The following is a 23,571-nucleotide window of genomic DNA, read 5'->3' on the forward strand; positions in this document are numbered from 1 at the left end:
ATAGGGAACCCAAGGTTGAGTAAGGATATTGTTGATGTGTTGTGAGATTGTTAACCATTGTCATAGGGCAACATTTGTAGTCACTGTTAAATAAGAAACTATTTTGTTCTGTAAGCCTTTATCTTAAGTGAGAATAACAGTACTATTCGAAGAGTGTAGTCAATGTCACTGAACTGTGCATGTAGAAATTTCTGAAATGCTGTATCTTTGGCTATATGTATTTTCACCAAAAAAAAAAAAGTTGAGAAGTTAGAGGGTTGATATGTTGTGGCGTTGTTAACCAATGTCATAAAACAACATGTGTACTTCTGTTTCATGAGAGACTATTTGTTCTGCAAGCCTTCACCCAAAGTACAATAAAAAAAAAAAATGTAACAAGCTTTGTTGGTTACGAGGGATGGGAGGGGTGGTGGGGAAATACGAAATAGACAATAGATAAGTGGTAACTTTGGTGAAGGGTAAAACAGTACACAATACTGGGGAAGCCAGCACAACTTGTACAAGAAAAGGTCATGGAAGTTCCACAGACACATCCAAACTCCCTGAGGGACTCAATTGCTGGGTGGAGGGCTGTGGGGACCATGGTCTCTGGAAACATCTTGCTCAACTGGCATAACAGTTTATAAAGACATTGTTCTACATTCTACCTTGCTGAGTAGCATTTGTGGTTAAAAGCCTGTGAGCAGCCATCTAAGATACTCTACTGGTCTCACCCCTTCTGGAGCAAGGGAGAATGAAGAAAACAGGATACAAGGAAAAGATCAGTCCAAAGGACTAATGGACCACAGCTACCAAGGTCTCCACCAGACTGAGTCCAGTACAGGTAGATGGTGCCTGGCTACCACCCCTGACTGCTGTGACCAGGATCACAACAGAGGGTTCTGGACAGAGCTGGAAAAGGATGTAGAACAACATTCTAACACAAAAAAAGACCAGATTTACTGCCCTGACAGAGACTGGAGAAACCCCAAGAGTATGGCCCCTGGACACCCTTTTAGCTCAGTGTTGAAGTCAGTGCTGAGCTTCACCATTCAGCTGGGGACTGGACAGCCCCATAAAAGAAAACGGGACTAATGTGATACAGCAGTCCAGGGACAAGGACTAGAAAGCAGAAAGGGGCAGGAAAGCTGGTAATAGGGAACCCAAGGTTGAGTAAGGACAGTGTTGACATGTAGTGGGGTTCTTAATTATTGTCATAGAGCAATATGTGTACTAACTGTTTAATGAGAAACTATTTCGTTCTATAAACTTTCATCTAAAGTGAGTAAGAGCAGCACAACTGGAAGAACATAATCGACGTAACTGAATTGCATATGAAGAAATTTTTGAAGTGATGTATCTTTGGCTATATATATTTTCACCAAATAAATAAAAATTTAAAAAAAGAGTCCTCCAAGGGTGAGAAAGGAACGTGTTGACAGGTCGTGGGGCTGTTAACCAATGTCATAAAACAATATGTGTACTGACTGTTTAATGAGAAAATATTTGCTGTGGAAACCTTTACCTGAAGTACAATAATAAAAGAAAAGAAATAATAATAAAAAAACCTCCTAAAACTTAAAAGCAAACAGAAATAAATAAAACTGACTGTATATCAGACTGGTGGTATAACCACACAAGAATTATTTCAAATGACTTTAAAATATTGACTATACACTTTGGAATATACCCTAAGAACAAAAAGAACTGAACTTTCAAACTGCATTCACTACATTTAATACTGATAATAGCAGGATATGTGTACATGTGTATAAAACTTTTAAAGTAATAATGAATCAGTAGTACATTAACATTATTAGTTGCCATCCAGTTGATTCCGACTCATGGTGACCCTATGTGTGCAGAGTAAATTAACCCATAGCGTTTTCAAGGCTATGACCTTTTGGAAGCAGATCACCAGGCCTGTCTTCTGAGGCAACCTCTGGGTGAGTTCGAACTGCCAACCTTTTGGCTAGCAGTTGGGTGTTTAACCGTTTGTACCACCCAAGGACTCCAAGAGAAGAGATACAAAGATAAAATCTAAGAAGTTAGTAAAAAACGTATAATCTCAAATCTGATTGACAGTATTAGTATGGGCTCTTCCTTTTCAGAAAAAAAGCACATTATTTCCAGCTTTGTCCACTGAAAGGACACAGAAGCAATAGGCACCTCTAGGTGCCCAAATCGTGATCTCTAAATGACATTTCCTATTAAATGGAAGCAAGTTCTATGGAGAAATGAGATTTTAATTCTGGGGCAAGACATGTAGAGGATGAGCCTGTGACATCTTACTGAGCTAGAACAAGAGCTATCAACCTTGGCCAACAGCTTGTTTTTTCATGGCCCAATGAGCTAGATTTATATCTTTAAATGCTTGGGACCAAAAAAAAAAAAAAATCAAAAGAATAATAGTTTGTGACACATGAAAAGTATATGCAATTCAAATTTTGGTGCCCATAAATAGCTTTTCTAGAACACAGCCATACTCATTCATTGATATATGTCATGGCTGCTTTTGAATTACAACAGCAGAGTTTAGTAGCTGGAAAGGAGAAAGTAAGTCTAAAATATATACTAAAGTTTAAAATATTTACTAACTGATCCTTTGTAGAAAAAATCTGCTGACCCCTGTGCTAGAAATTACTAAAGGGGCTGGTTGAAAAGGACATTAGAAACCAACTTAAAGGGGATCCTGCCCCATCCTGGATGAGGAGAGAACAATTTGAGCTTCAACAAGAAAGATGACAATAATAGATTGAAACACCATCAACTACATAATGGTACCAGACAATAAAAATCCCAACAACAAATAAAGTCCCACTGGTCATCATCTATCTAAACACCAAATCAATATTAATGTCAACAAAAACAGGACAACTAAACATCATGTGCCACACCAGATGTGATGCAAGTACCCAGTACACCTATGAAACATTCTTGCCAAAAAATCAAGCCTAAGTCTACCGAATTCTTGAAGGTCTGCAAGAGATACTGGAGATAAAGGAAATGAGTTACGTGACAGAAATGTATGGCCAGCCAGAATCAGGGTAAAAAGTTTTATAGACTACGTGACCTGGTATCCTCACAAGCAAATGGCATGAGGGGGAAAGAAAAAGGATGGGAAGGAAAAACTATTAAAGACTAAGAGAGACTTATAGATATATACCTAAAATGCAACGTATGCATCCTTGTTTTGGATTCTGACTCAAACAAACCAGTTAAATGACATTTAATAATTATCCATTTTTATTATGTATGATAAGAAATGTTTTTTAAAGTTTACCTGCTAGAGAAAAAAACTGATTTATAGTTGTAATGAAATCACAGCTCAGATTTGCTTTAACATACTCTAACAAAATGCAAAATGGTAATGGCTACGTGAGTTCAGTATATTATCCAGTATATGTGAACTAATGAAAAACACTGACAGCATTCACTGGGTACATTTAATATAATATTGTTATACTTAGCAGAAGCAACATTCCTAATCTCTTTCACTTTTCTCTAATCCTAAATAAGGTCTCTCAATATAAACTTATAGAGCTAAAAATTCAGTGAAAACCATGCTAATGTCAAAACAAAAATAATCTTACCATTATTCTGTTCAACTGTCATGAGATTATGCTTGGCTTTTACTGAGGCCTCGAATGTATCAACGTTCTCCCGTTCGTACTCTTTAACGTCAGCAGCTACACGTTCCAAAATGTCATCTGGAGAAGGAGATCGTGTACGGGTACTGCTCTGGGGGCTGCTTGGTTCAGATGGCACGGACATATTGCTATCTTCAGCAAGGTATTTGTATTTCTGTAATAACAATCCAATGTGTTATTTTCATCAAATCTGATGCTATCTGAACATATTAATTTGCTAAGAGTTGCTGAATTGAAAAGAGTACGTATCATACAATGTAAAAAGGAAAAAAAAAAAAAAAGAGTAGTGACACCTTGGGTTGAATCAGATCCACAATCCCTTATACGTAAAGCCAAAATCCACAAAACTCTGAACAAGTTTTTTCCTTGCTTGGTGCACAACACACATCAGGTGGCAAAAACTGACCAGGTGTTGAGGCTTTTTATAGTCTTATTAAGCCCCTTCAGTGTGAATATTAATATGCCTCACTGCAGAAATACTCATGGGGTTGATTATGGGGTGCTGCTCCAAATCTCACTGATGGTATTAAGTAATATACATATATGCACCGTACTATTACCTTTCTACAATTCAAAACATTCTGGGTTCTGAAGAACATCTGGCCCAAAGGGTTGGAAATAAGGGATTGTGGACCTGGGCAAGAACAAAAGAAGATTCAACCAAGTCTTCAGGGATATCAGTTTAATCACAATTTCACCAGTGTCCCAGTAAAGTAAGCTTCCTTGGGAATTCCCATTGGGCCCTTGCAAAAGACACAAACCATAAGGCTTCTGATTATTTACAGTACCTTCCCTACTCCTCTCTGATTCAAGTTCTTTCCTTCACTGTGACATACTGTCACCTGATTTTTGGTTTGTTACATGCATTAGGTGAGCTGCCATGGCAGTTCTTTCCTTTTTTTCTGCTGTCCTTCTTATAGTATCCAAATGTATTTTTCATCTCTTTCACAATTCTCTCTCCTAACTCCATCACTCGCCTTCCCATTCTAAGAAAACTCTCCTGATCATCATGAGAGAAGTCATTTTATAGGGGTTGGCAGCCCACAAAGGATCCGGTGGCTGCGGCTTTACCTCAGTATGGCCAAGGAAGAACTGACGATCTTCAGCAAACCTTTTTATTAAATGACCATGTCAGGATTTCGTATAACATCCTTCCCCACCCAATTTTATTAATCATTTAGTTCTAACTCAATCTTAAAATTGAGATGTTCCATTTAAACAGATACGTTTGCATTTAAAAAAAGTGCCATTATTTTGTCAGTCACTAAAATGCTTCTGTGACACAGTGACAGGCATGACTACTTTTGGCTAAATGAAATTCCTCCAATTTATTACACTCATTTCTGAGGGCTTTCTTAAAAAAAAAAGTAAACCTAAAATTTTCATGTCTTACAAAAGTAAGTTTTTATCAGAATTCTATCATCTCAGCTTTAATAACTGAAGAAACTACCTTTTCAAATCTCACGAAAAATTTTATATATACTCTCCTTTTTTTCAGATCCATTCAACTGCTACTACTAGGTCACTTCTTTATTAAAATAAAAATATCTTCATTTTACTAGAATAGTGATTACTTAACAGGAAGATTGATCAAAATTTTACTAATACCACATACTTGAACAATTGCCTGCCTTTGTATTCTTCTCTGTTCTATCAGGGCTTCCTCATCTTCTTCCTCTACATCAAAGTCTTCAAGGCTTTAAAAAAAAACAAACACACATATATAATTTCAAGCATCCAAACTTCCAAAAACCAAAAAAAAAGCAAACTCATTGCCATCAAGTCAACTCACTCATAGCGATCCTATAGACAGAGGAGAACTGTCCCACAGGGTTGACAAGGCTGTCTTTATGTAAGCAGACTGCCACATCTTTCTCCTGTGGAGCGGTGGATGGGTTCGAATGGCTGAACTTTTGGTTAGCAGCCGAGTCATAACTTTTATACATTGTAATATTAAAGGTTGGAAAACGCAGGTCATCATTAGGTTAGAGAAGATGTCTTAAGCCACTTATTCTTTCTTCTTTTTAAAAAATAATTCATTTTTTGTTGTTACTGAAAACATACACAGCAAAAAATACACCAATTCAAGCTTCTACACATACAATTCAGTAACACTGATTACATTCTCCCAGTTATGAAACCATTCTCACCCTCCTTTTCTGAGCTGTTCCTCCATCATTAATATAAACTCACTGCCCCCTAAGATTCCTATCTAATCTTTCAAGTTGCTGTTGTCAATTTGGTCCCATGTAGACATATGTGAAAAGAACACAATGCTCAAGGCAGGCAGTCGTTACTGGTTAAGCTAGACTATTTTTTAGTTTTAAGACAACTTCAGGGGATATTTTTAGTTTAAGATTTAAAGATTATCTTAGGACTATAGTTTCTGGGGTTCATGGAGTCTCACAGGATCCAGAAAGTTTGGAATTTATGAGAATTTGAAACTCTGTTATTCATTTTCCCCTTTTTGATCAGCATTCTTCTACAGAATCTTTGATCAAAATGTTCAGTAATCGTAGCTGGGCACTATCCAGTTCTGGTCTCATGGCAAAGAAGGCAGTTGTTCGTGGAGGCAATGAGCCACAATTCCATTTCCTCCTCTTTATTCCTCTGTTGCTCCAGGAGAACAGACACCAATCATTGTGCCTTGGATGGCCACTTGCAAGCTTTTAAGATCCCAGGCACTATGTAACAAACTAGGAAGTGGAACAGATACACTGAACATATTAGGCCAATTAACAGAGATGTGCCATGAAGCCATAACCGTAAACCTCCAAAGAACCAAATCCCATGAGGTATTTGGTTGTACATAAGCAACCTCAGCAGCTCCTCTTTTTTCTCATTGTGAATACAGAACTATTGCCAATTCCACTTCTTACAGGTGTACACCTTATTGATAGCAATTACAATAATCGGCTGTGCAACCCTACCCTTAAAAAACCCGTTGTCGAGTTAATTCCGACTCATAGTGACCCTGTAGGACAGAGTAGAACTAGCCCATAGAGTTTCCAAGAAGCACCTGGTGGATATGAACTGCCAACCTTTTGGTTAAGAGATGTAGCTCTTAATCACTATACCACCTTAATCAACATAATATTTCCATCACTGTTAACTGTCTCTTCCCTTCTCCCTACTGCCCATGGTAACCACTAATAAACTCTGTTCTCTATACATTTTGCATTTTCTTTTCACATAAATGAGATCATATGGTATTTGTCCTTTTGTCACTGACTTATTTCACTCAACATAACGTCTTACAGTTCCATCCACATTGTAGCATGTATCAAGACATCATTTTTCCTACTGGCTGAGTAGTATTCCATTGTATGTTATGTACCACATTTTGTTTATCCATTCACCTGTTGACAGACACTTAGGTTGTTCCCACCTTTTGGCTACTGCGAATAGTGCTGCAATGAACACTGATGTAGAAGTCTGTTTGCGTCTCTGCTTTCAAGTCTTCTGGGTATATACCTATGAGTGGAATTGCTGGGTCATATGGTAGTTTTATTTTTAGTTTTTTGAGGAACCGCGACACTTGTTTTCCACAACGGCTGTATCATTTTGCATTCCCACCAGCAATGGATAAGGGTTCCAATTTCCCCTCATCCTTGCCAACATTTGTTATTTTCTCTTTTTTTATCTTAGCCATCCTAAAAAAAACCTCAAGCCCGTTGCCGTCAAGTTGATTCTGACTCACAGCAACCCTACAGGACTGAGTAGAACTGCCCCATGAGGTTTCCAAGGAGCAGCTGGTGGATTCAAATTGCTGACCTTTTGGTTAGCAGCCGAGCTCTTAACCACTGCACCACCAGGGACCCTTAGCTGTCCTAGTGGGAATAAAATGGTATATCATTGTGGTTTTGATCTGCATCTTTCTGACGGCTGATGACACTGAGCATCTTTTTATGTGTTTGGTGGCCATCTGAATGTCTTCTTTGATGAATTATTCCCTTAATTCTTGTTTCTAAATTATTTCAGTTTCCTGGTTTGGAAACCTGGCAAGCAAGTTAACCCTCCTGTGTCTCAGTTTTCTCCTCACCTATTCCATGGCACCAAAACTAGGGACAAAAGAAAGCCCTTACGTCTCAAAGAGTCATGGCTGACTCTGTCAATATCTTAGAAAAATCATTTAACCTTCCTGTTTTCTCATCTATAAAACGACAGGGCTGGGACAGGTATGTAAACTGTTACCTTTGCTGGGTCACAGAATTCTTTGAAATCTCATGAAAGCTACAGATCCTTTTCCCATTAAAAATGCACAAGTAAACATCTGCATATAAGCTGAAGGGGCATTTCACTCTACCTTAAAGCACTGCGCCAACCTCCCCCACTTGTTTCCCAAAGAATTCCTCTCTCCACAATCTTTATTTCTGAGACGTTCTATTTAGACAACCAAGTCTGCACTTAAAAAAAAATTTTCCCACTATTTTATTGGACACTGAAATGTTTCTGTGTTTTCACATACTTACAGGTATATCTGCCACCAGATAGCCTCAAATGAAAATACGTATCATTTAACACAAATCAAAAAGTCAAAAGTTTGTATAAACCGTCCGCTCTACCAAAAAAAAGAAAAATCCTAGTAACTTAGATAGGCAGGATTGATTACCAAAAATACATCTGTTGTTCCTAATAAAGAAGGAAGGGTCATAATAAAGGGATGGCCCAATGTTCACTTCAGCCAAAACTGAAGCCTTAAGTTAGGAAAGCTACTACCTCTGCCATATGACTTACATAATAGCCACAAAAGTTGAATTCAGGACCAAACTAAGGGATTCACTTATGATATTCAGGTGGAAATTATTTAAAGATTTCCAAGTCTAACAGTATTTCTCTAAACTGAAAAAAGGAAATTATTACAGGGAAGTCTATTCTTACTTATCATCAGATGAAGATTCTTGCTCAACCTTCATTCCTTCAGAAAGGCTTCCTTTAAATTTATCTTCCTTTACTTTACTTCTGCTTCTCCGTCTACGGCCACCTCGTGATCGAGACCGCCTTCTCAAACGTGATCTGCTCCTCCGACCTCTGTCTCTATTTGAAGAGAAAAAACAGATATATTTTTAAAAGGAAAATAAAAATAACAAAATATCAGAAAGATTGGGATAATCAGCTTACCTGATGAAAACAAAAACATAGCTACTGTTCTTATCAAATTTTAAACTTAATAATGTCTCTCATAAATATGAACTTGAATGTAATAAGCTCTATGGGAATAAACATATATCTACTGTTTCTTTTGTATTCTTCCAGCATCAAGATGTGGTGCATACAAAGGTGCTGTATATACTTGCTGATGATTAACAGAGTAAAAACTAGTAGACTTCTTTCTGGTCTGACCAGCTGAGTTACATGATTACCAAGAGTCAGCTGTGTTTGTTTTCTAACTTGTTTATGCGCTGGCTGTACTTCGGAAATTTTAAATTACATTATTATGTAAACTGATGAAATAAGGGTGTAAAAAGAGGAGTTACTCTTATGAAAACTAAGTTGAAAACTATAGGGGCAGAAAACAGATGAGTGGTTGCCAAAGACCAGAGTGAAGTGAGAGACTAACTACAAAAGGGCACTCGAAAATTTTTAGGGTGATGAAAATGGGTCTTCTTCTTAACCACGGTGATTATATGATTGCATGTGCTTAAACTCAGACAACAGTAATTTTACTGTACACAAATGATGTTTCAATAAACCTAACTAAAAAAAAGAATGCTGCTGATAAACGCGATAAAAATCCTCAAAATCTAATATGGCCCTCAGATATTTTTATAAATGCCCAATGTTAACTGCCTTATGTTAAACAAACAGAAGCTGATATTACAGTTCAAGCATTAAGGCTGGAAAGACTGACGAACTCCAAACAGAAAAGGCTGCGGGTCGACATACTGAAGGACAGTCAAGCTCCCTGTTAAATGTCACATTTAATTACTATATTTATCTGATTTCTTCTGAAACCCCACTAGAATGACGGTAAAAGAACAATTATAAAGAAAAATCTGCAGGCAAAGAGAATGTAAAGAGAGATGACATCAGTGGTTGCAAGAAAATTTTGAAACATGCAAAATAAATGGAAGAGCAGTAACAGATCAAATGAAGCTAAACATGCATCCAATAGGAATAGACAGGTGAACAAGAACAAGTCAAGAATCTGAGGCACCAATATCCTCTGAAGGATGGAGTGGGAGGCGAAAGCAGAAAATAGAACCGGCTGAAAACCTTTAAAAGGAAGAGCTCGACTGTAAATCAAAATGCCAACCACCCCCTTCACGTTTCTAACAGAACACTTAAGACTTACTTTCTGGAGAGGTGTTGGCCGTTATAAAAACTGGCACAAGGCACAGGGGAGGCACTGTACTGAAAAACAGAGGGATTAAGTGGAGGTCTCTGCTGGCAGCCAGACCTATATTTCACTGCAGGAGATTAGAGGATTCCAGAAAACTTACCAGCCGAAGACACTGATATCCAGTCCCTGGGCGGCACAAACAGTTAAGCTGTCAACTACTAGCTGAAACGTTGGTGGTTCGAACTCACCCAGAGGTGTCTCGGAAGACAGGCCTGGCAATCTGCTTCTGAAAGGTCACAGCCTTGAAAACTCCGTGGAGCAGCTCTCTGACACACATGGGGTCACCATGAGTTGGAAGTGACTTAACAGCAACTAACAAGTAACCCTGAAGTGAAACCCACTAGCTGACAAGTCTACACATGTTCACAGGGAACCCTGGTGGCACAATGGTTAAGCAGGTGGCTGCTAACCCTTGCTCTGCGGGAGAAAGATGTGGCAATCTGCTTCTGTAAAGACTGAAGCCTTGGAAACCCTATGGGGCAGTTCTACTCTGTCCTATATGGTTGCTATGAGTCAGAATTGACTCAATGGCACACAACAACAATACATATGCACACAAACTCCCATTCAGCTTTCTTAGTACCTAACTTTTAAATCCAAACAAAAAGTCAATCAAGGATGCCAGCTGTTTGAGAAAGTCTTCAAATGAAAGGGAAACAGCAAAAAAAAAAGAATCTGGGAAGACACAAAGTATAGGGGACAGAAGAAAACTATAGAGAACAAAATCCCACAAATTAAATTATTGTCTGAGATGAGATGCTACCTCCATAAAAAAAGAGCAAAATCTCATGAAAGATAAACAGCTAACAAGGTCTTAGAAATAAAAAAAATATATATTAATGAGTGTAGAAATAAAAGCAAATTCAATAGAAGGCTGAGAAAGTGGAATGAGAAAGAACATCTCCTAGACTGAAAGCAGAACACAAGGACAAACACGGAAGACGAGTGAGAAAAAATAACGAGTGGACCAACACAGATGGTCCAACTGGGAAATACAGGATATAATGGGAAGAAATAAAATAATACAAGAAAATATCCCAGAATAGTAGGCTATAACCCTCCTGATTCAAAGGGCCTACCAAGTGCCCAGCAAAATAAATGGAGAAAAGATCTACACACCAAGGCATATCATAGTGAAATGTCAGAACATATTTACTTTAAAAATAAACAAACTAGTAAATAATCCTAAAAAATCCCGAAAGAGGGAGAGGAAAAATAAGAAGCAAGTCACATCATAATGTGCAGAATCCAGAATAGTACTGACTTCTCAGTAGCAATACTGGAAACTAGAAATTAACAGGACAACAATTTAAAAATTCCTAAGGAAAACGATTTCAAATCAGAATTCTATTCCTTACTAGCAATAAGAATAAAAGATATAAGGTCCTGAAAAATTTGCCTTCCACTCACTTAGGAAGCTAATGGAGATGCACCAGCAAAACAAAGGAGTAAAACCATGAAAAGATGACACTGGATACAGGAAATGGAAGCCAACACAGGTGAGAAACAAAGGAATATACAGATAATGGAAAAGGGAAAACAAATTCTAGAAAGATAACTGTATAAACAGGCCTAGAGATTAGCTTTAAGCTCCTCCCTCAATCCCTGTCCTCACACCTACCCTACTATTTGCTCAGCAATGAACAAAATTCAGAAGATCATACCAATGATTTTACTGATTGTTGAAACATACAAATATGTCATGAAACTAGGCAAAAGAGAAACGTGTGTGGAGCAGTATTAAAAAACTTATTGTTCAAAGTAGGAAATCAATAGATAATATAGCAGTAACTTTAAAAAATTTGAATGTACGCACCCTTAGACCACACATTTCCACGTCTAGAAATCTAGCCTTCAGAAATACTATGAAAAATATATTCGTTGGCTATAATATGAGCCTTTGGTGTGCTGCCTTTTTAAACTATATTCATGCATTACACTTTAATTTAAAATGTTTAAAGACCGACAAATAAATGTCCACTTTTAAAATATTTATTATATATGTCGATATTTTAAAATTATCTGCTTTAAAAACAAAGCTTTTTGATTAACCAACCTACTATGTGTGCTTCAGATAAAAGTTTCTACTATACATTAAATAGGTCTCTGCCTGAAGATCTTCAGGAAGTATCAATTTACAGAACTACAATTATAAAATGACAGAAAACTGGGCTATATTTTTACCACTCTGTGATTTATCTTGCTGGTTAAAAAAATAATCTCTAAGCCTAGCTCATTCAGCATTTTTCTCCTACAAAAAGAGAAAAAAATGATCTACTTTTAAAGGATTAATGAGTTTTTAGTGAGCAAATTTGTTTAAATCTGAAGGAAAACTATATAAAAGAAAAATCAATGGGTGTAAACTATCACATGCTGGTAAAAGAAAACCATACAGGATCACAACTCCAACAATTTTTCACAGCAAAAAACAGTCTATAAGAAAACCTACCAGCTGAGGTAACATGCAGCTTCAAAAACGTTCAGAGTTTCATATTTCAAAAGGATAACGTGTACCATATGTTTACCTTCTCCGAGGAGACCTGCTTCTTCTTCTGGGAGACCTGCTACGTCTGAGTGGGGAACGAGATCTCCTTCTAATGGGAGATCTACTTGCTCTTCTTCGGGTTGGAGACCACCTATTGATCGGGCTGGCATCTTTTGATCTTTCCCGTCTACTGAGGATATCATCTCGAGGTCGTGTTCTTAAGGGAACCAAAACAAGTTAATACAAAAATAAATCAAACTAAATGAATTTCTTTCACATGTAAACAACCTGTTCGGGAATGACACACCTAAAGACAGAAAACAATTAATGCATTTTTAAATAAAACAAGTTTAGATGATCACAATGACATTTCAGTGTTAATAAAAGGTCCATTTCCTTAGGTCTTGCAATATGAACAATTATTGAAGGTTATTCATATCGTTTAAGCCAATGATCCAATTTCAGATGAACAGGGCAAATAAAACATGCCCAAGTGAGTATTACTATTGCATTTCTTCAATCTGAAGACTTTTTTCTTTCTACATTTTGACATTTATGCAATGAAGAGTCTTATTGTTAATGTCAGTTAAGTATAAAAGCAGCTTACAATCAATGTTAACCTTAAAACTGAGCAAATACGGTAATCCTCTCAGTCTCTCTTACTCCAAGGTGACTTTTCAACACGTGTATTACAAGCACCTTCCAATAAGTTTTGTGGTCAGGTGCTCTCAACTTGGTTCCGACTCATAGCACACTACATACAACAGAACAAAACACCGCCTAGTCCTGTGCCATCCTCACAATTGTTCTTATGCTTGAGCCCACTGTTGCAGCCACTGTGTCAATCCATCTCAGGTCTTCCTCTTTTATGCTGACCCTCCGTTTTACCAAGCATGATGTCCTCCAGGAACGGATCTCTGCTGATAACACGTCCGAAGTATGTGAGACATAGTCTCACCATCCCTGATTCTCAAGAGCACTCTTGCACTTCTTCCAAGACAGATATCTGTTCCTTTGACAGCCCATGGTATATTCAATATTCTTCACCAACGCCACAATTCAAGGGTGTCAATTCTTCCTCGGTCTTCCTTATTCATTGTCCAGCCTCCGGATGCATGTGAGGCAACTGAAAATACCACGGCTTGGGTCAAGTGTGGAGCACTGATGGCGCAGTGGTTAAGAGCTACAGTGAACTACGGCTGTTAACCAAAAGGCTGGCAGTTTGAATTCACCAGCTGCTCCTTGGAAACCCTATGGGGCAGTTCTACTCTGTCTTATAGGGTTGCTATGAGTCAGAATTGATTCGACGGCAATGTTTTTTTTTTTTTTTTTAAATAGGTTGGGTCTGGTGAACCTTAGTCTTCAAAGTGACATCTCTGCTTTTGAACCTTTTAAAGAGGTCTTTTGCAGCAGATCTGCCAATGCAATACGTTGCTGGATTTCTGGACTGCTGCTTCCATGGGTGCTGATTGTGGATCGAAGTAAAATGAAATCCTTGACAACTTCGGTACTTTCACTATTTATCACGATGTTGCTTACTGGTCCAGTTGTGAGGAATTTTGTTTTCTCTACGGTGAGGTCTAATCCATACTGAAGGCTGTAGTCTTTGATCTTTATCAATAAGTGCTTGAAGTCCTCTTCACTTTCAGCAAGCAAGGTTGTGCCATCTGCATATCACAGGTTATTAATAAGTCTTCCTTCAATCCCGATGTCACGATCTTCATAAGAGTCCAGCTTTTCGAATTATTTGCTCAGCATACAGATTGAGTAAATATGGTGAAAGGATACAACCCTGATGCATACCTTTCTTGACCTTAAACCACAAAGTATCCCCTTGTTCTGTCTGAACGACTGCCTCTTGGTCTATGTACAGGTTCCACATGAGCACAGTTGAGTGTTCTAGAATTCCCATTCTTCACGTTATCCATAATTTGTTATGATCCACACAGTCTAATGCCTTTGCATAGTCAATAAAACACAGGTGAACGTCCTTCTGGTATTCTCTGCTTTCAGCCAAGATTCATCTGACATCAGCAATGATATCCCTCATTCCACATCCTCTTCTGAATCCCGCCTGAATTTCTGGCAGTTCCCTGTCGATGTACTGCTGTAACCGCTTTTGAATGACCTTCAGCAAAACTTCGTGTGTGATATTATTCTATAATGTCCACATTCTGTTGGATTACCTTTCTTTAGAATGGGCACAAATATGGATCTCTTCTAGTTGGATGGCTAAGTAATTGTCTTCCAAATTCCTTGGCACAGACGACTGAGCACTCCCAGCACTGCATCCATTTGTTTAAATATCTCAATTCTTATTCCATCAATTCCTGGTGCCTTGTTTTTTGCCAGTGCCTTTAGTGTAGCTTGGACTTCTTACTTCAGTGTCATCAATTCTTGATCGTACGCTACCTCCTGAAATGGCTGAATGTTGACCAATTCTTTTCGGTACCGTGACTGAATTTCTTTCACCTTCTTTTGATGCTTCCCATGTCATTCAATATTTTCTCTGTAGAATCCTTCAACACCGCAACTCGAGGCTTGAATTTTCTCTTCAGTTCTTTCAGCTTGAGAAACGCTAAGCGTGTTCCTCCTTTTTGGTTTCCTAACTCCAGATCTTTGCACATTTTATTATACTTTACTTTGTCTTGTTGAGCTGCCCTTTGAAACCTTCTGTTCAGCCTTTTTTACTTCATCATTTCTTCTGTTCACTTTAGCTACTCTACATTCAAGGGCAAGTTTCAGAGTCTCTTCTGATATCCATTTTGATCTTTTCTTTCTTTCCTCTCTTTTTGATGACCTTTTGCTTTCTTCGTGTACGATGTCCTTGATGTCATTCCACATCTCATCTGGTTTTCAGTCATTAGTGTTTAATGCGTCAAATTTATTCTTGAGCTTGTTTATTACGATACCTGTGTTATAACAGGCCTCCCTACAACTTAATTTTTTAAAACAGGTTTTGGAAATTTCTTTAATGTTGTTCCAGATTTGGATAGGACTATTCACCCTGAATAGTCAGGCTGGCCTGTAAATACGTTTGTCTGTATAATTAAATAATAACAACAGATTACAACATTTTTTCCATTTAATAAAAATGTAAAAACACAACCTGCCTTACATTTTTAGACACAGTGTACAGACACTGAAATTATCTTTTTATGAGTCCGGAAAAATGGGCAAGGCAGACTTTGACTCAGATCTGTAGTATTTCTTGGTAGGAACATCTGAGCAGATGCATATACACACACGTACACATTCCTCAAAGCAAAGACTGATTAAAAAAATGTAAAGGGTTGGGATAAAGTAAAACAGCATGGAAGGAGGAACAGTGTTTTTATCTCCTTAAATGCATGAAAAATTAAAAATGTTCAACCTTACCAGTAATCTAGGAAACTTAGATTTAAAAAAAAAGTACAAACCCTTACACTTTGCAATTTCACTTCTACGAGTCTAAAAGAAACCTCACACATAATCAATGGGTATCTCTGCATATAATAGTGAAAACCTGGGACCAAAATATCATCAGTTTTCAAAAGGGAATGATTAACAAATTTGGTACACCTACAGTGTGAAAAACCATGTTGCTCTTACAAAGAATAAAAAAAGATCTGTATGTATTGTCATGGAAGTATTTTGTGAAAAAGCAAAGCCTATGAAAGTACTACACCATTTTAATAAGAAAAAACTTACATAATTGTACACAGAAAAAGAAGTGGAGAAGGAAAGAATTTTATATGCTTCTGCAATATTTGAATTTTTCATTAATTAGTATGTACCTGTTCTATACATTAAAAAAAAAAAAAAATTGTTTCATACGCTCAGCTCTAGTTCTTAATAAAGTCCTCAGATTTCTTCCTCAAACTGAAAGACTACCAGAATTTTAGATAACAGAACCAGTAACACTTGCAACTGCCTCAATGCAGAAAGCTAAAGGAAAAGGGGCTCATTTAAATTCACTATGTCTGTAGAAGAATGAGTCTCCAAGACTAGAGCACTTTGAAACAACATTCTTCAAATTTCTCTGAAAATGATTAAAAACCTCAATAAACATTAATATGAATATAAGGTCTAGGAATTAATAGTATTTTTACACAGTGTAAGCTGACAGTGTTTTAATGAGCAAAACTTGGTTGATAATTTCACAATACATAATTACTGAATGTAAGGCAGATACTGAAAAATCAGTTTCCAAAGTAGTTTACACTGGTCCAACAAAACAAAAAAAATCATCCTTTCTGTACCTTAATTAGATCCTAGGTAAATGTTATAACCTCTTTGAATCTACTTCCTCATTTATAAACATCAATAATAAAAATAAAATACAAAAGTATCTCAGGAGTTAACCTAGTCACATGAGAATTTATGACAAAGAACTGTGATAAACTGAACATATTACACAAATATAATCTATTATTGTTACTGGTACAAAACAAAATCATTTCTTACACTATTCTTTCTAAATTTCTTAAGAGCTACTACTTTTTCAATAATGAGATTATATGGTGACAGAAAAAACGCCCACTTTAAATTTAATTATATTTTTAGGGCTAAAAAACTGATGTTAGTTTCAATTTATACTGTTAAAATTCAAAATCATGTAAAATAAGAGAAACACCATAGATCACAATCCTTAAAGTTAGAAGTTTCTGCCTACACTCTCCAATTAAGTAGTAACCCCCACCCCACCTCCAAATAAATGGGTGTATATAGATTCAGTCAGTCAAATTATCTGGACTTAAAGGAATGATTTAGCAAACTAGATACCAAATTAAATTAACTTAAACCAAAAAATTGATTCTGTCACGAAGCTCAGTGTTTCTAAAACAACCGGCATCAAGATATTCGTTGACAAAAAGTGCAAATATCAATATAGTTAATATGTGTAATTTTATACATAAAATCACGAAACTCACAATTTCACTTTAATTGTCCACAAGTTCTAGTTTCTCCCGTATTATCTGGTGCATTGGTAAAAAGTATTAACAAGTTACCTTGGAGAAGAAAGTCGCCTTCTGTCTGGTTCTCTTCGTTTTCTTTCTAAGGATCGGCTCTTGGCTCTTCTACCGGGAGACAGAGTTCGAGAAGGTGATTTGCTCTGCTTAGATCTTCTATCATTTAAAAGTGGAGATCTACTTCTTCTTGATTTATCACGTTGTTTTGGGGATACACTTCTTCTTTTAGGACTACGACCAGGTCTTCTACTGGGTGATCTATTTTCTTTCCCAGAAGATGCATCTTTAGAGGGAGACTTAATTGGCTTCTTTTCTTTATCAGTTTCAGAACGTTTTGATTTTCTTTCTTTGGACCGTGACCTTCGGTCTTTGGATTTACCTCTTAAATCAACTGGGGATCTGGATTTTTTGCCTCGATCTCGACTTCTACTTTCATTTATAACTGGGGATTTTTTTCTATCTTTCGACTTATTTTTATCTTCAATTTTAATCTTATCATCAGTAGGAGATCTGGGCTTTCCAATTTTCTCTTGAGATCGCCTTCTAAGGGTAGGAGATTTCGATTTTCTTGCTTGATCTTGAGACTTACTTCTTTTGGATGGACTTTTGGACTTTTTCCTCTCCTTTGACTTGCTTCTAGTTGTTTTCTCTTTAACTATTTCAACACCTCCCTTACTTTTCTTTTTATCAGATCTATGTCTAGTCCGTTCTTTGGATCTGCTTTTACTTCGTCTTTTTGCACTATTTTTATTGTCCGCAAGTTCAAGCTTCCCCTTCATGTTTGAAGATTTAGTACTAGACCTATTTCCATTTCTTGCCTTTTCATGAATCTCTCCTTCTTCTTCAGAACCAGACTCATAACCTTGTAGTATCAGCCCCATCCCAGATTGTACCTTTCCTTCCATTAACTCATTATCAAGTTCAGCTTTAATCAAGGCTCTCTGTTTTTCCAAATCTTCTAGCAAAGCTAAATCATCAAGTTTAGTTCTTTTTGCCGGAGACATGCCTTCTTTGTCAGAAGCATCAATAACCTCTTTTCTTTTGTGCTTCTTATGTTTATGCTTATGTTTATGTTTTTTATCCTTGTCGTCTTCCAAGGAATGTTTATGTTTCTTATGTTTACTTCTGTGTTTATGCTTCTTTTTTTTGTGACGACTGTGTTTATTTTGTGATTGGTCTTCTGATACTTCCCCATTTTCTTCATTTATACTCTTTTCAGAATTATCAGCATCTTCTATCCTATAAATGTATGAAACATTTCAAAATCACATCATTTATCAAGTATTCAAAAAGTTGAAACAAAACAGTAATGATAAAATACATCTCCATTTAATACATGAAATTAGATAATCACTAAAATTTTCTCAGAAGAGTTTCAAGCATTTTATTTCAAAGAAGGTATATATGGCAAGAACTGACCTGGGTGCAACTTAGTTTATCATAACTTTGTTTCTAATCGTTGAACCCACATATCAGAAGTATTAGAGGAAATGCACAATGGGGGGGGGAGGTAAAAAAAAAATTACAGTTACTAGAGAAAAGGAATCTAAACTAGATATAGCAAAATCTTAGTAAATTAATATTGAATAGATAAAACAGTAAGCTGATTTTTAAACCAGCATTTCCCACACATACTTAAGGACACCCTTCAATTTTCTTTTTTTATAAAGCAATTTAACATATATTAGGAACTAATATCTTTCTCCACTTAACATTCAGGAGAAAGCTTGTTGTCTCATTTGTTCTGAGAAGATTTCATCTTATATCTTTTCTGTTTTTAAATCTCCAGAGCTAATACTGAACTATAGACAACATAAGCACTCGATAAACATGGGTGGCTGATGTTGACAATGTAAACACACTCCCAAGAGTTCCAACTTCAAAGAGAACTAACCCGGAGTTAAAAAACAAACAAAAAAACCAAACCTGTTGCTGTTGAGTGAATTCTGACTCATAGTGACCCTCTAGGATGGAGGAGAACTGCCCCATAGGGTTTCCAAGAAGCGGCTGGTAGATCTGAACTGCTGACCTTCTGGTTAGCAGCCAAACTCATTACCACTGCACCAGGGCTCCAATCAGGAGTTTGGACTCTCTCAATTCACTTCTAGTACCTGCCACCAAGCAACTATGTGCTTACTAGGCAGAACCATATGGAAATGCCCTTTTTTTGCAGGTCAAAATCAGTCAAATATCAAGTGATTTCATATGGTTCAACCTAGTATCTAGCTCAACAAGTTATTTAATCTCTCTGAATTTCAACGGGAGAGATTAGTTTACCAAAATATGCAAAAAAAAAAAAAAAAGTAAGGGGGGGGGTTTCTGTGTTTAAATGTTCAGAAAATGTCGAGATATTATTCTAAATTATTTTGTTAAGCCCTTTGTGTTCAGTAATTCCAGGTTAAATACAGGCTACAATAGCATCATTTAACTTTCCCCTTTAAAATCACTCCACAATAAACTATCATGTCCTACAATGAGACCAAAACCAGACTTTATTTGGATTCAAGCCATCATACTATTTATTTCTGGAGGAAGACATGTTTTGTCCGAGTCTTTCAAATTACAAACTCTCATACTTTTAGTAAGGTTATGCTATTGCAAGAATTCATGAGTCTGTTCAACATTTAAAAAAAAATCTCCTGCCACATGTAGGCATTAGGCCAGGTAGTAGAAAAACAAAGTTGATTCTGACTCATGGTGACCCCATGTGTGCAGAGTAGAACTGCACTCTATAGGGTTTTCAAGTGTGAAAATGGCGCTGCGGTGTGTGTCTGACCTCGTCTAACTTCACGAGGGGGGGAGAATCACCATCAGTAGCATCAGCCCAAGGCTGATTCCTATGAGGCAAAGGTCAGACATACCTCCTCTCTCCAACTTTTTTTTTTTTTTTTTTAACCAATTCTAACACCAGCTGCCCCTGCCACAGCACTCTCTACTTATCTGGTAGGTTTGATAATTTGAGAATAGCCACACAGAACTCACAACTCTCCTAGTTATGGGTTTTATTAGGGAGGTAATAGGTTACAGTTCAGGATCAGGAAGGACTCAGGATACACAGTTCTTCCATGAGGACAGCCTCTGAAATGACTCATTTTAAGCCTAGTGGGATGGCAAAACTGACAAATCCCCTCGTTAGGGTTCCACACACCTTATTTTCATGGTCTCACCTTCACAAGAGTGCCATGCACCTTATTTGCATCATTAGCAAGCTGTCCAATCCCCCTGGTGGGCCACAAGCACCTTATTTGTATACTCCCACCCAATCATTTGGTGGCAGTTACGAGACTAGGGCAAAAAGGCCATATAAAAGTGATCCATCACACCACATCAAGGCTGTGACCTTAGAACCAGACTGCCAGGTCTTTCTTCCGAGGTGCCTCCGGGTGGGTTCAAACCATTAACCTTTCGGTTAGTAGTCATTTAAGACTGCGTCACCTAGGGACTCCTATCTTAGAGGAAACAGATGACAAAAGGCATAGTTATGCATAGAGAACTACAAGCTGACAAGTGTTGCCAAGGCACAAACTATTTTTGGAAGAAATTGGTATAACGCAGGTTTAAGATCCTAAATGGACCGACTCCAGAAGATGACAAGATATAGTATGAGATTTTGGGAGCAAGCGGTTGAGATAGAATTAAAGGTTCACTGGAGTCACAGAGGCCCAGGAACTGCAAGGCTAGGTCGCTGGATGAGTTGTCTACGATGACGCTACTATTTCTGAAAATTATGGCAGGAGTTGGGTATAGAATCTCACGGTCTTCAGTACACACATGGGACGGGGTATGACTGAGAAGTTATTAGATGACAACAATCAAGGGGTGTGGAGAACAAGACAGCCACCACATGACATAAAACTAAAAAGAACTTTGACTTTTGGGTGTCAGATTGCCGACCTCTGTTTCTGGTACGTGGTAAGTATGAAAAGAAAAAGTAGCCTCTACTGAAAGATCTAGGAACCTTGGTGGCATAATGGTTAAGCGCTTGACTGCTAACCTAAAGGTCAGTGGTTCAAACCCGTCAGCTGCTCCATAGGAGAAAAGACCTGGCAATCTGCTCCGGTAAAGATTACAGCCTCGGAAACTCTGGAGCAGTTCTATCCCTGGAACTGACTAGACAGAACAAAACAACAACAACTGAAAGATCTACAGAGGAAGATGTGTACTCTGGAGGCACTCGAGTTTTAGTCTGGGCTGACTTCTCTCTAATGGTGTACGAGAAGACATTCCCTGTATCATCAATTTTTCTGCAGGCAATTGCCACTACCTAATATACCACACGGAGCTCTGGTGGTGCAGTGGTTAAGAGTTCGGCTGCTATCCAAAAGGTCAGCAGTTCGAATCCAGAAGGCACTCCTTGGAAACCCTATGTGGCAGTTCTGCTCTGTCCTATAGGGTCACTATGAGTCAGAATTGACTCGTTGATGAGTTTTGGTTTGGAATATACCACATATTTTACTTGTTTAATTCTTGACTGTTTCTCCCTTTTATAACATAAGTCCTATGAGAGCAAAATCTTTATCTGTTTAGTTCACTGCTCTATCCTTAGGGCCTAGGTAGTCATTAAGTATCATAATAGCTACTCAATAAATACTTGCTAAGTTAATGAAATGAACTATATAAAATAACATATAAAACTATATATGCCATTACTTTAGTCTCTTAGCTCGATAGGGAAGATGCCGTAACTTCAATGTCTCACGGTGTACACATACTAGTTGCTGTCAGTTGCCCTTGAGTCAATTACGACTCATGGCGATCCTGTGTATTAGAGTAGAACGGCTCCACAGGATTTTCTTGCCCATAATTCTTAATGGAAGCAGATTACCAGGGCTTTTCCTCCACAGTACTGCTGGGAGACTTCCAACCACCAACCTTAGGTTAGCAGTAGAGCGCAAACTGTTTGAGCCACCTAAGAACCTTGTTGTTGTTAGGTACCATCGAGTCAATTTTGATTCACAGCAACCCCATGTGACAGAGTAGAACTGTCCCATAAGGTTTTGTAGGCTGTAATCTTTACGGGAGCAGAACATTAGGTTTTCTCCTCTGGAGCCGTTGGGTGGGTTCAAACCACCAACCTTTCAGTTAGCAGCCAAGCGGTTGCACCACCAGGGCTCCTCTAGGGACCTCAGCACACAAATATGTGTTGAATGCACAATACTACAAATTATTTAAATTTAATTGCCCCTTCCCAAAGAAGGAGTCCCTGGATAGTGCAAATGGCTAACACACTGGGCTGCTAACCGAAGGCTGAAGTTCAAGTCCAGCCAGAGGCACCTCGGAAGTGAGGGCTAGCAATCTACTTCTGAAAAATCAGCCATTGAAAACCCTATGGAGCACACAGTTCTACTCTAACACCTCCCCCCCTCCGCGGGTCACAATCAACAGCAACTGGTATGGGTTTTCCCGAAGAAAAATCTGCTCTTTGAACTTTTATCTTTTCTAATGCTAAGAACAATTTGTAAGTCTTCTAAGAAGTTTCAATCCAAAATTACTAGAACTTACCCATAGAGGAACAGACGAAAAGATTTCCTTCCAAAGGAAACATCACGATCCCCAGATTCATATCAGGAGTGACCCCAGTTTCTAATGTAATGAGTGTTATCTCAAGAAATAACGGCTAAATTACAGCTAGCTAGGCTAACTTTAGTAATCCTTAAGTTCTCCTCTACTGGGCTTAGTCACATAGCAGACCTTCAATCTCCTCTCAAAGCAAATTTCACAGAAAATAAAGATTGAGGTCTGACCAGGTACATCAGGAACACTTGGACTCAAATGAGTCTACGGTATATTACATACAAGGCGCTATGCTAAGGCTATTTATTTGTTATCAGCAACCTTCTTCTGAAGTTTTAGAAAACCTGACGGTCTTCTGGAATAGTGTATACTGACAACAAATACAGCTGAATCTGAAAGGCAGACAACATGGGGATGTTTTAATAGTATTTGTTAATTTGTTTTGTTAAGTCTAACATACAAGTCTTACCCTTTAAACAACCTAGGTCACGTGGCACAATAAAAACAATTATATAACAACTTTAAAATAGTACTAAATGACCAAATACTAGCTTCTGCTGCCTAGTGTTATTTTATTCCCTCTTTCACACACTCTTTCAAAGAATATTCTTAATGAATCTAATTTAGGAGACATTCAGTTTATGATTC

At 37.7% G+C, this 23,571-nt stretch overlaps 1 protein-coding gene across 8 annotated transcripts in view; it reads right to left on the reverse strand.

Moving 5' to 3' along the window:
• The window catches only part of PRP4K (pre-mRNA processing factor kinase PRP4K), a 54,420-nt gene that overhangs the window by 26,565 nt on the left and 4,284 nt on the right, over positions 1 to 23,571 (reverse strand). For all 8 annotated transcript variants that reach the window (XR_002825791.1, XR_002825790.1, XR_002825789.1 and 5 more), the window contains exons 2-6: positions 17,449 to 18,648; positions 12,498 to 12,674; positions 8,511 to 8,666; positions 5,245 to 5,326; positions 3,573 to 3,783 (exon numbers count right to left, since the gene is read on the reverse strand). Coding sequence is in view for 1 of the 8 variants with exons in the window: in XM_004387558.3 (XP_004387615.2) it covers positions 3,573 to 3,783; positions 5,245 to 5,326; positions 8,511 to 8,666; positions 12,498 to 12,674; positions 17,449 to 18,648 (1,826 nt within the window). In the remaining 7 variants the exon portion in view is untranslated. The remainder of the gene's footprint in view (positions 1 to 3,572; positions 3,784 to 5,244; positions 5,327 to 8,510; positions 8,667 to 12,497; positions 12,675 to 17,448; positions 18,649 to 23,571) is intronic.

This window comes from Trichechus manatus, unplaced genomic scaffold, assembly GCF_000243295.1.
Source record: "Trichechus manatus latirostris isolate Lorelei unplaced genomic scaffold, TriManLat1.0 scaffold00188, whole genome shotgun sequence".
Taxonomy (NCBI): domain Eukaryota; kingdom Metazoa; phylum Chordata; class Mammalia; order Sirenia; family Trichechidae; genus Trichechus; species Trichechus manatus.